This window comes from Myripristis murdjan, chromosome 20, assembly GCF_902150065.1.
Source record: "Myripristis murdjan chromosome 20, fMyrMur1.1, whole genome shotgun sequence".
Classification (NCBI taxonomy): Eukaryota; Metazoa; Chordata; class Actinopteri; order Holocentriformes; family Holocentridae; genus Myripristis; species Myripristis murdjan.
Window position 1 is genome coordinate 20,384,069 of NC_043999.1, and position 13,634 is coordinate 20,397,702.

The window sequence follows — 13,634 nt, forward strand, 5'->3', positions numbered from 1 at the left end:
TTGATGGATTGCATTTATGCAGAATTGAAAGTGGACTCTGAGATTCAGAAAATGTCCTCAGTCATGTCCCATCAGGACTCTGATGGGACATCCTCTCTTATGCAGAGAGAACAGCATGCATTAAGGAGAATGATAAACTATAAAGAAGCGTATATAAGCATGTGCAGACCAACCAAAATTACACATTTTCACTCAGACATACATAAATTGTGTAGTTTCATCTCAAGGAAAATAAATTGTATAATACATTTTTAAGGGAAACACTTATTCAAGGGCAAATCTATTTCCCCGTAGTTTGGTATATTACAGTGATGCTAAGAGATATAGATATAAATTACAGTGAGGTCACCATAAACACAGCTGAGTGACACAGGCACACCATAAATCCCAACAGCACTGTTACAGGATGATAACTACCTGTTTTCACCTTGAGTTTTTAATCATTAATGACTAATTACTGTTGCCAGGCCTAGATTACATTTTACAACGCACCTTCCTCTGTTTGCTCGGCTGCTAATCCTGCCCGGTAGCCGAAGGGTTAAACTTGCGAGGTGAGCGCACTGAGCGGCTGAGAGATACGTCAAGTTACCTGGTGATACACACACACAGCGGAAATAAGAGATTTTGCAATCAAAGTAAAGGTGTAAACTACCGATACAAAGAATGAATGAATGAATGAATGAATGAATGCTAACAGTAGGCTGTGCAGAACGAAATGTGAGTATGACATGTCAGCTGCTTTATCATAGTGTCCTTTTGTTTTGTTTTGTTTTGTTTTGTTTTTGCACTGGGTCATGCTTTGTCTGTTTGTATAAAATCTAAGCCCATATTCCTTCTACCTGTTCACAGACACAAAGCTCTCTGTACACTGTGCAGATAATAATGCGAATATAAATCCATTTATTTGTGCGGCCGATATGTTTACAGGTCATTTAGCCAAATATTTTCTTTCTTAGATAGTTACAGATACAAATCACTCTGCAGTTATGTGTGCAATGAATCAGTTCAAACATGAAGTTGTTTTTTTTATTATTATTATTGTTGTAGTGGGATGTAATAGGTATCAGGCAAAAATTAGCACAGATTTATGAAGAAAAACATACTGTGAAAATAATAGCTTGACATTTCCTGTCAGAATTGAGTGGCTTGTTTTGGTGTTTTGCTGGTAAATGACCGGGATTTAGTGCATTATCACCTTTACAGGATGGCAGGATGGTTAAAGGAATGTCTGTTATCCTAAAAAAGACTCTAAAACCTGCAGTTTGTAGCTTTCATTCATTCAGTGTGTGTGGCACTACGCGTTTTTCACCAGTTTCATTTATTTACTGATTTACTTTGCCACTTATATTTATTTGCTCCTCCCCCAGGTAAATTTATTTTGAAAACCAGCAGCGGAAGTGCAGTGTATCACTCTGTGAGGCTTGTCAGCGGTCACAGCTCAGAACTGGGCTGCAACATCAATAACAGCCTTCAGCATAATACCGCTGCTGCTGCTGTGAGATCCTCCAGGGAGCGGACAGAGGGCGACGGCTGCGTTTCTGACAGCCTTCCGTCACCGAAAATACATTTCTGACTGAGTTTCCCTGCTCGGTTTGATGTGAAATCGGGGCGCTGCGGGGGAAAAACACCCTGGAAGAAGGTGACATGCCCTTCATTGCCTTGGCGCAGTCAGTGCGCCGATCGCTGCCAGACGCGGACGAGGTAAATACCGGAATGGTACGTTTGCATTTCTAATTTTCCACCTAAGGAGGCCCGGCTCGGTTTCCCACATGTTTTTTGTTTGATATTTTGGCGGAATAACCACACTACATGAAAGATCGCCGAGCCGAAGCGACGCGAAAATGCAGCACAGCGGGTGTTTGGGTGCAGGTGGATGGCCAACCTGACGGACCCAGCCGCCGCTTCCCTCCCGCCGCCGTTCAGCTGCCGCCGCCGCTGCCGCAGCGGCTCGGGCTCCGCTCCGCGCTGTGAAAACAAACACAAATAATTAAATAAATAAAACAAATAACGCTGAGCCATGCTGCCCGGGGTCGGCGTGTTTGGCACCAGCCTGACCGCCAGGGTGATCATCCCGCTGCTGAAGAATGAGGGCTTCGCTGTCAAGGCGCTGTGGGGCCGGACCCAGGAGGAGGCGGAGGAGCTGGCCAAGGAGATGAACGTGCCGTTTTACACCAACCGGATCGACGACGTGCTGCTGCACCAGGACGTGGATTTGGTCTGCATCAACCTGCCTCCGCCTTTGACGCGGCAGATCGCTGTCAAAACACTGGGTGAGTCCTGCCGGGCGGGAGGAAGGGATGATGCTGCGGCCCTGGCGTGTGTGTGTGTGGCAAGCTGACACACACACACAGGCCTGCAGCAGCCGGGGTGGTCTTGCAATCAACTTGTGGGTTTATTCCAATACAGGCATGTAGAGGTGGAGTGTGCTTTGAATAATCGCAGGTGTGCATGAGAATTAGAGATGATTCATGAAACGAGTTTCTCATGTTGTCCCTTGAGTCCTGAAACTGTCCTCATATCTGATTTATGTATGTGAGGCTGCTGACAGGCGTTATCTGTGTGATGCACGCCATTGCTGCTTAGGTGCTTTTGAGCAAGTTGCAGGACCCCTGCTGCTCCATGTGTAAAGCAGTATGGCAGGCATAAAGCCTAGCTCATGTTTAGGCTCAATGTACTCTCAGTGTTGTCTTCTTATAACACAACCCTTCCTGCCTGCTAGGAGCCTGATTTGTCCTCAGTGTTGGCGGCATCTGTAACCCCGAGGGACAGACAACAGTTATTTTTGTTGGGGACTACCACTGAAAGAAATGTCTCAGATAAAGGCGCAGTTTAACCTATGGTGATGAACCTGACAAATGTAGAAGCCCAAGAGAGGAGGCCTAAATGTGAGAAACGAGGAATACAGAGAGGAGGGCTGTTCTAATTTAAATCTGGAGCATCGTGTCTTATTTTGACTGTCACATTTGGGAGCTGCGTTCTTGAAAGAGCAGTAACACAGCCAGCCAGCTGTAGCCTTTACTCTGCTACAGAGGCTGTACTCGCTCTGCAGCCCATCAGTTGACTAGTAAGCTTGTCCGTGTCAGGGTGGTGACCAAGTCATTGGGCCCAAGCTTGAATGCAGGAATTGGTTATTGTCTGAAAACACAAACCACATCCCACCTACAAAACAATAAGCAGCAGGAACATAAGAAAGCCTGCAACAAAAGTAACACATAAATGTTGGCTCAGATTGTAATGGCAACATCTGTTGTTGGTGGTGCTAGTTTACTGGCATTTCACTTCAAATGGTGTAAGCTACTCCTAATACTAAATACTCTCCAGTGTAAGCATGGCATTTGACATTTCACAGATAGTGTCTCAAGTGTGATTAGGTGCTGTGGTATAATAATGCACTTTATGTAAGACATGGTTCAATGTGTATCCTTGTGCTTTCTACAAAGAATTGAAAACACAGAATTTATTCTTTGCTATGTCCTGGAAATCTCATTAGATCTGGGTTTCCTGTCCCGTTCCATTCTGGACATGGGACCGGTGATCTCGGTGCACCGTGCAATCAGCAGCGAGGTAAATGAAGGTGAAATGTCAGCGGCACTAATGATCAGGGTCGCTGTAGCTGTGGACTGTGTACATGCCGCTTCGCTTGTCAGTGACCTCGCGTCACTCGTCGCACGTCTGCCGGGCAGCTTGACATGACAGCAGCAGGAGAGACGGCATTAGCATCAGCCATGAAAGTGTGTGTGTGAGAGAGCGGGAAAGGTGGGGAAGAGGGGCCGTGTGGGTGTGTGTATGTTCACAGATTCTCACTTTTGCACAGAAAGTGTCTTGTGATAAGATAGCTGATTTGAATGCAAGGTGTTAGTCACATGTCAGCAGTTACACACATGCATCTGCACTTTTTGCTTTTGACTGTGCTTGAATACAAATTGAAGTCGTGTTAGATGTGAGGCAGGGGCCCCTAAAGTTGTTGACATGGAAGATGAAGGGTCTAAGGTGAATGGGTGACAGCTGATCTGTCATGATTGGATAATGACTGTTTATTAATGTGACAAGTGGGCGACAGCTATTCAGTCTGTATGTCATTATATGATAGAATGAGTCTTTAATGATCCCCTCGGGAAAACTGGGAAAAACTGAGCCTCATGGTGTGAAAACAAGTTAACTTTGGATGAGCGTTATATTTGCCTGCTCGTTTTAAATTATTCACCCGTACTCAGTGTGTATTATGAGGAACTTCACTTTGGTGTGGTTGGGAAAGTAGCCTGTGGCACTCAGTGTAAACATATAAGTTCTGCCTTGGCATCTCAGCGTGAAGATAAGGCCGCTGTGGGACAATTCAGTTTCACAGCACTGCCTTGTTTGCTGTGGTGAATTCTGTAGGGTGGCAGCCTGATCAAATAAAAGGGGCCGGCGTCATGTACAGTAGCCGGTGTTTGTTTATACCATGACCACACTAATGTCAATACACACATGCAGGCACAGACTCAATGTGCAACTGTTCTGTTGCAACTCACTGACTACACACTTGTCAGCTCCCACTTCCTCTCCCGGCGGTTAACAAATAAATCCCAATTGATGGACCTTCCTTAATTTCCCTTCCACATCGGTGCACGTGTCAGTGCCTCTGACAGCTGTAAGTCCAAATTTAGCTCTGCATGAAGGTTGCACAAGCCGGCTGAGTGTGAGCCAGAATCGCTAATCATGTCCCAGTGAACTTGACTCAACCTGCACAACAGCCATGGCAACTTGTCAATGGCCATTCTCTCTCTCTCTTTCCTCTCAGCCCATTTCCTCATGGCTTCATTGTTCCACGGCCGCCTGTTCCTTCCCACCCATCTCTCCGCCTCTACCTCCGCCGCTGACAGCCAAGTCTGGGCCAAATTGGATTTGCAAATAATTGTAAGCCTTTGTTTTAACCTGCATGGACCCTCCGATGGGGGGAATTTACTACGTCAGGACTATGCATCTGAATTTCAAGTAGTTTCTAGTCGGATAACAAACAAAAACAAATCCGTGTACTATTTCACCTCAGCGAGTGGACAGAGTCGGAAACACGTTCAAGGCTTCACACTTTGAAAAAACGCATGACACCTCCAGGAAAATCTTACCCCACCGCCGCAATGACTAGAAAGGCCCGTTGTGAGCAAATGCAAAACCAACTTCCTCTTTCAGCTGGGTGTGTGACGTGATAGTCATCTGCTTATCACTGGCTTCTTGTGTACCTCCGAGACCCAGTTGATAAGTCTAATCAGCCTCCTTCACCATAGGAATGTGGACTTAGGCATCGGAGGCATTCAGCAACACTTGGACCAACTATGTGCTATATTCTCCTATATCCTGTATTTGCAGGAGCTTAAGCCATCATGATGTTAGTCAAAGTCTTAAAACAGGTATATTCACTAATCCCTGTTGTCCAGTGCAGTCTGGGATAAGCTCCAGCTCCATGACCCTGAATAGGAATATGTGGGTTAAGAATATTCACTATATCAGGTTGGCTTTCACTTGAACTATCAGACTGTGTGTAGGCCTAAAAGGCAAAACTGAATGCTGATACTCTGTACAGGTACAGTGGCTGTAATACATTTTCATAATACCCATATATTAAGGCCTAGTCGACCATGCTGGAAGGTACTCAGAGTGTGGAGGACAAAAAGGAAAAACACTGACACAGATCAGAGACGTTCCACGTGTTGTTCAGGTTTTACCCGAGTAGGTTTGCCCCCTGAATCCAGCAAACTTGTTCCCATTACAGCAAACCAGTCATTCTTGCTCAGCCACCTCTCTCCTTCAATAGGGATTTCTCTCTGCTGCTTTTTTCTTCTTTCTTTCTCTTTCACTACTATGACATTCCTGAGGCATCTGATGTCAACGGGCTTTCTCAGAGAATTTGCTGTGTTGGGAAGCAAATGCCACGGGGAAACTGTCATACTGGCTGCTCCTGTGCGCGCTCACACACACACGCACACGTGCACACACACACACACACACACACACACACACACACACCGTTCTGCTTTCAAAGACAGGCTCGTGTGAGCCCCAAGCATTTCTTGGCCCACAGCTTGTGGAAGTGCTATTTCTTAAGCCAGAGAAGATTTGAAGCTCCTTTGGTCTTTTTTCTCTGGATCCACTGGAATGCATTAGCATTTCCAATGCACTCAATAGGCCTGAGGAATTCACACTGGCTGGTGTGTGCCAGAGCCTTACAGTATATATGATAAATCTAAGTACATGATATTGAAAAAAGTGACAATTTTTCACGGTAATAAAGCACTGCTGACAAATTATTTATGATCTAGGCCTGTATTTTGCTGGAGCTTCAAGCTCTTTAATGTCTTCAGTTTGTTAGCTGAGTGAGAATGATGGTCTTTCTCCCCAGTATCATGGCTCATGAGAACACACAGCTTTTCATCACATGAGGAGGCTAGTGTGTGTGTGTGTGTTGATGTTTGGAAAAGTATGTCTAAAACCAATGCTCTGATATATCTCTAACCAAAGAATCATCTGAATATCACACAAAATAAAGGAGTTCTTATTTTAAGACGACAGGCTTGCCACCGCACTGTTGTCCCTGTTGCATGTTTGTCGAGGCAGCAGGTTGTGAGAATTTGGGTCAAATGATGAGACGCAATCTGAGAACTCGGCTAAAATGTAGGATAACACGAGCAAGAGCTGCAGGTGCGCTGTATCTCCTTTTTGCAGTTTTGCTTTTTTGAACAAGGGCGGAGGAAGTCGTGGGCGAGAGAACATTTAAGATCATCTCTGTGCGGGTTAACACACACACACACACACACACAAAGACACACATTAACACTTCTGCTTATCTGTAACACAGGACTGAGATGCAGCGTTGCTTTTCATTGATGAGCAGACGGTACAGTACTGCTCCCGCTACTTTGAAGTTTGTGTAAAATCCCCTTTGCCAAGCAACTCATCCCACAGTTTATTTGATTGTGCAATTAAATAGGAAGCCGTATTATTACAAAATGGAATAAATCATATGGGAGGTCAAAAGATCATCAATGACGCAGCTCAGCAGCTTACTCAACATGATGATCTAATAAAAAAAAACCCACTGCAGTTTAAAAACATCTCTGCTTAGAAATGCCTCTCAAGTGCTTCCAAATTCTGATTTCGGAGAATCAACTTATTAGTTGCTTTATAAGGATTAAGTCATCGTTCTCATTCATCTTCACTGGATTGATAAATTGGATAAATAGATCAGATAGATTTACATGCGCATACAGAAAAATCAAAATAGAAATGCATCCTACTTCAAACTGCTGAAAAGCCTCCCAATGAATTAATCTGATCTCTCTCTCTCTCTCTCTCTCTCTCTCTCTCTCTCTCTCTCTCTCTCTCATATCAGTGGTAGGAGCTATCAGGTATCAGGTCAGTGTGCACTGAGCTGCACAGCCAGACGCTTCCTCATCCCTGCGGGCTGGACCAGACAACACCATCTAAGAATAGCATCTAATAGTCATCATCACACACATGATATTTTGTGTGTTATGATGAAGTAAATGACCAGTTTGGGTATTTATGATTGGTAACTGTAAATGTTTCCTGGTGCCCACAAACTCTCCTAGCAGCTTTTTTTTGTTTAAATCGCATTGGCAACATTACACATCACACATTTCCATCACTTCATAAAGTCTCCAAATTTCATTAAGTTTGACTTCCACACTACAGATTTGCTCAGTTTTAATTTGGTTATTTTGCACAAAAGATGATATGAGAGAACGCAGTGGCAAGATGAATTGGATGAAGGCGAAAAATTGGATTAAGACCCCAAAGGCTAAGACGCTGATAATTCCCTTTTGAGTGTCTTCCTTCCGTGGCGTGATTTTTATCGTGACACCTTGGCTGCCAAGGAGATTTTGAATTAGTTTGTGAAATCCTGCAGTTTACTTCCACCCTGACGGAAACCCCCTGTGATGAGCTGTCAGATGCCCACACTGGGCGGTGGCATCCCATGGTACATTGCTATTCATACTGCTCTGCAAAGGCCAGTGAGCTGTCATTATAAATGAATGTGTTTACCAGCACAGAGCTCTGGGTAGCAGCCTCTGTCCTAGTTATACTTTTATTAGGATGCTTTACATGCCATTCACCACCATTTGTCAGCGTATAGATAAAACAAAGATTCTGACAATGGAGACTGACCCTGTGCACACTGTGAATCACAGCAGTAAACAGTAGTGTCTGCCATGATTAACTATATAACTAGGTATGTGTGTATGCCAGGTGTCTTTATTTTTCCAGGTTCCTCAGAATCTGGATAGGAGTTAATTTGAGCAACAGTAAACAGTGAGCAACAGTGTGTGACGTTTGCATGCCTGAGCTCATAAAGAGAATATTTGTTTACGTTGATATCCATTGAATTGCGCCGAGTGTTCGTTAGCGCTCTGATGAGCTCCCAGACACCCGCTCTGGAAGGCCACCCAAAGGCTCAGCGCTATTTATAACCTCACTGCAAAGGGCAAGCAGGCGTCATCATAAATGCATGTTCCCATCACTGACGCAGTTATGCAACTGCACTTCCGACCGGTGATGAAGCGCCTCGGTGGCACGCTGAACTGTTTCAACTTAAAGGGCTAGTTCACCCAGTTTGGGAAAAGAATAGCGCCTGTTGGTGTAGTCAGCTGTTTTGCATGTGAAACTGGACATCAACTCGACAAACTGGCTGAGTGTGACATTTAACACCATCTAACATTTGACATCATATCGTAATCACAAATTTTAAAAAGTGTCCTTTTTTATTCATCTATAATCCCAGGCCCAGTTGGGGCTTTGGTCTGGCAATTGGACTTAAAGGACTGGGATTTGTACAATTTTACATAGGACTAAAAGAACTGCATCATTTTTAAGAAGAACATTTAGAAATTCTCTGATTTCAACCTCTGAAATGTGAATATTCTCTAGTTTCTTCAGTCCTCTGTGACAGGACATATGAGGACATCACTTGGGTGGCAGTAAATTGTGATCAACATTTTTCAGCATTTCTGACATTTTATGGATAAAACAACTAGGCCTAATCAATTCATCGAGAAAATAATCAACAGTTTAACTGATGATGAAAATGATGGTTTGTTGCAGCTCTAAAAAGATGAATACAACAGAAGTGGGCCATTGCCAAAAGAATGAGGTTGCTCGGTCAGCTCTCTAGGTAAATAAATGTTAAAGGAAATTTCCAAGCGATTCTGACAGTCTGATGGATAAAAGCTTGAACCACGAGGCTGTATTTTGCCCAGGTTCATAAAACTGGCTTTCTTAACCTGAATGAATGGCCCTGGCTGCTGTAATTTCTTTAGCATGATTTCCTTTGTATTCATCAGCCTGATGGATTAGGGCTTTCACAGCGGTTTCAGCGTTCACAGCGGTTTCAGTTCAGGCAAGTCAACAAGGCGACCCCTGGAGAGAGAGAGAGAGTCAAACTAATCGTCGCCTATGGGAGAATGACACAGATCAGGGGGAGCGGTGCCATTCCCAGGCCTTCTTTCCCAGTGTCGGTGCTTGTCTTTTCAAGTTTCCCACTGGTTCATGTTCATGTTCTCTTGGTTCCCCATTAACATGCTAATGACAGCCTGGGAGTGTGTGTATGAATGAGTGTGTGTGTGTGTGTGAGAGAGAGAGCAAGGGAATGAGAGACAGCGAGAAACACTGGGTAAAAAAAATAAGGCGGGGGGGATAAAGACCTCGTCTTCCTGTGAAATTGCCTTTGTCTGTCCGGTGAATGGCAGAAGGAGCGGACTCTTTCAGTCTCCCGCCGCACTGCGCGGAGAAGTGAGCATTCCTGAAGAAGAGGGGGAAGTAGAAGACACCCCGCACTCACCCTCCACCAAAGTCCCGCCTTTCTTCTATATGGAGGACCTGTTTTGTGGTATTGAACTTGGGGTGGGGTGTGGGGCCTCTTTGCATAAGGAATTGCATTGTATTATTAAGTCAGGAGGCGAGAAAGGGGGGCACGCATTTGAGGAACTATTTTGTATTATTAAAGCTGTTTTCTGTTGTCAGTTTTTCAAGCAGGGGTGGAGGGCAGGCCTTCTGTCATGAGGTCAGTCTGTATGAGTTTTTTTTTTTTTTTTTTGCAAAATTTTTGGATGGCTTGACGACAATCTGACACTTAGTGGGCCCACTGCCTAGTCATAGTGTTCCCTTTAAGACGGGACAGTTTATTTTGTTTCAGTTTAAGCTGGTTATTAATCCTCGTGTCAGTGTGTTGAAAGAGAAAACGTGTTTCAGGAGTTGTGGTATGTGTCAATCCTATTTTAGTAGCTTTTACTCATTTTTAGATGCTAGAGTTCACTGTTAGACTCCATTTTTAATTTCGCTATAACCGAAAGACTTAAAGTGAAAGTGATGTTTGAATTTTTTTTTATTTCTGGTTGCTATGGAGGCAGCGATTATACAGGCAGTTGATTATAGTACGGCTTCTGTTTTCCTCATAATGCTCCTCTGTCATGTCAAATGTTTCTTTAACGCGTGTGTTCAGGTTGATCATCAGCGGTTATTATTCATGTTATGCTCTGCAACTTAACCAAACCTTCATGCCTGCTCATTTTTCACCCCGCATGCTTCATAAATATTTGACAGGGTGAGATAGTTGTTAAACACATCCAGACACCACTGGCGGTGTGTGTGCGATCATTTCCGTGCGTGTGAACATTGGTGATGTAACACTGGCATGCTAAAACAACAGTACCTGCGTGATCAGTCAGGTTATTGGGAAATCACAAGAAAAATATTCCCCTCTCACGTCGACGTACAACTGGAGCCAGCAGATAGATGCTTTTAATAATGTTGTTTTTAATATTCTAATGCCACATGTATTTTCTGTCAGCCGTGGTGATGTAGCAGCTTGCCAATCTACATGGCTGGGTGTTTGCGTCATGAACTTGATCTGGCTCATCTTTTTTTTTGCCCTGATATTTATCCTGTGCATTCCCAAGGTGAACCCTCTCCATAATGGGGCTGGTCAGATGTCCTTTATGTGCCAGCGCTCAGGAATAGGCCCGTCTGTGTTTCCTAATTGGCCATCGGGGACAGGAGACAAGAGGCAGCTGCAAATAGGAGAGCAGGGAGACCAAGTCACCGTCAGTGAGCGGTTTCTGGTCAAGTGACGGTTAGCCTTGTGCTCCCTCTGGACCTGCCATCTTTCCCGCTGTGTGTTCGGTGTTATTTTTAGGTTATTATTGCATTGTAGTAAGGTAGGACGTAGTGGAGACACAGAGAGGAAGACACAGCATTGGAGGGGAAATTGTAGTCTTGCCGTCCCTACAGAGGGACAACAAAAAACAATTCACAATAAATTACATTATAATTACTATTCCACTATTAGTAGTATGAGTAGTGGTAATATTTTCTTGTTTATAAATCATTTATTTTTTTCATTTAATTGCTTTTTGTGTCAAAAACAGTAAGAAATGTTAATTGGAGGTTTAAAGTGGTATAGTCAAATTGCTTCCTAACAGCCAAACAACCTGAATAATAATTGTATGATGATATGAACTGAGAAACATAAGAATATCTTAGCATCTTAGTGGCCTTAGGGAACCTGGAATCAGCAAATATGAACTTGATCAGTGGCTAAAACAAATCATGGATCGTCTAAATTATGATTAGTTTGTTTTTTGTCCATTGACTAATTGTTTAATGGACTAATTTTCTCAGCACTAGGTGGTGGAAGACCTTTACATGGGGGCCTAACACATCATCCAGCATGTCTTGTTGTTCTGCGACTGTGCTGAGGTGCAGTGGCTCGCTGCTGTTTACGAGAAGAGGCTCACTGACAAGCCAGACTGTAACAGGAAGTGTTGCTCTGGTCTGCCGCGGTTAAGTGTATCTCACTTCCTGTTGAGTGGATGGCAGGTGGAGATGGTGTGCGTTTGTGTCTATCGGCTCATCTGCTCATGCAGCGTGCTCAGGAACCGCTGCACGGCTTCAAAAGCTTTAGGAGCTTGAAAAAGTGAAAATGGCTCAGCGAGGGAAGCAGCCAGACTCCAGTTGTTGGTATCTGGAGGGCGTTCAGGTCGCTGTTTTGACACGTGCAGATAGGCAGCCAGAATGTGTGTTAATGCACCCAGACGTGAATATATCCGTAAAGACATGTCAAACAGCATACAGGTCGCAGGGAAAAAAAAGATTATGACATGCAGGAACTTTTTACTAGCTACTGTCTCTCTCTGTGCTCCCGTGCATGAGAAGTGGAAGGGAATCTGCTCTGCTGAGTTTGCATCTGACTGCTGAAGGCATGGACGGACGGACAGAGGGAATACCTGACAAACAAAGACCCTCCCACCACAACCACCTCTCTGCAGTCTGTTCATTTCTTCTAGGGATGAGAAATGAAAATCTATGACTTCTCACTTTTTTTGTCGTCATCATTCAGTGTGAGAAAACATGACACAAGAACCTGTAAACCCTTTCTATGCTGGAGAGGTCTGTCAGCTGATTAAAATTATACGAAATAAGAAATATAAAAATATGTGCATCAGAATGAGTTATTGTAAAGTCCTACGGGTATAAACATATTGCATGTAATCAGAGCATGACCTCAGGTTTTATTCCCAGCCCTGTTTGACTGCCAGGCGGCAACTGCACCTGCTGTTCTCCACTGGACTGACTGACTGATTTTTAAATTCTCAAATCTTGATGGATGATGAGGATAGATTTTTAACTGGGTTTGCCATCTGTTTAAATTTCCCGTTGGGCTGGTGCTCATGTCTCTCCCATCCCTCTCGCTGTCGTCAGAAAGAGCAGTCCAGCTTGTTTTCATGCACAGCTTAGTCACAGCACAAGGGGCCGAGCACAGACATAAACACTCGGCTCTCTTGCCGTGACTCAGCCCGCCTGTCAGTTAGTCAGCAGCAGGGATGTGACAGGAACACGCAAGGAAGCAGGTAGTGTCTCCCTTCAGATAGGAGAGACGCTTTTCCTGAAAGAGAGGAGAAATCACATTCTCTGCAGCCTCCCAGGCTCATCAGCCAGCCACAATCCTGTATCTGCCCAGGCTTGTGTTGGGGTTGGGTGATACATCAATATTATAAAAATATTGCAACAGGACACAAGATGAAGAAATACAATTTTCTAAACTTACCAGACTGTCTACCTGCCTGGTCTTCATATCCACATTGATAATGTAAAATGTCTTGTATGTACACATCTTATGAAAGCTCCAGTAATCGTTTCAACAGTGTTAATATTAACATATGTTACAGTATTAGTATCGATGAATTCCATCAAACATATCATGATCTTTCATTTTGTCCATATCACCCAAATCAAACTCGCCTGCAGTGACAAAAACAACAAAGTGACACCACGAGCATGTTTCACTGAGACCTGGACCCTAATCACATTTCTTGTGTTGAAATGCTTGTGAAAGGCGTGTGAACGCAGTGGACGCTTTTCACAAGCATTTAACGCTGTGAAACCTGAACAACATGGCTTGATTTCTCTCAAAGTTATCATTAGAAAATGATCAAAAATCTAGAGAAACAATTCATAAGCACTATAATTATGCATTTAAAATTATATCACAGTAAATTTTTGGCTATTTTTTTAATCAGGACTTTTTTGTTGCTTTTTTTGCTGGTTTTTGGATCATTTTATTGTAACTTTTTACTAATTTCTTG

The 13,634-nt window shown here is 43.8% G+C and overlaps 1 protein-coding gene across 1 annotated transcript in view; it reads left to right on the forward strand.

Moving 5' to 3' along the window:
- Positions 1 to 1,443: 1,443 nt before the first annotated feature.
- gfod1 (glucose-fructose oxidoreductase domain containing 1) overlaps positions 1,444 to 13,634 on the forward strand; it is a 36,024-nt gene continuing 23,833 nt past the window's right edge. The window contains exon 1 of the mRNA XM_030079095.1: positions 1,444 to 2,270. Coding sequence (XP_029934955.1) covers positions 2,018 to 2,270 — 253 coding nt within the window. The 5' untranslated portion in view covers positions 1,444 to 2,017. The remainder of the gene's footprint in view (positions 2,271 to 13,634) is intronic.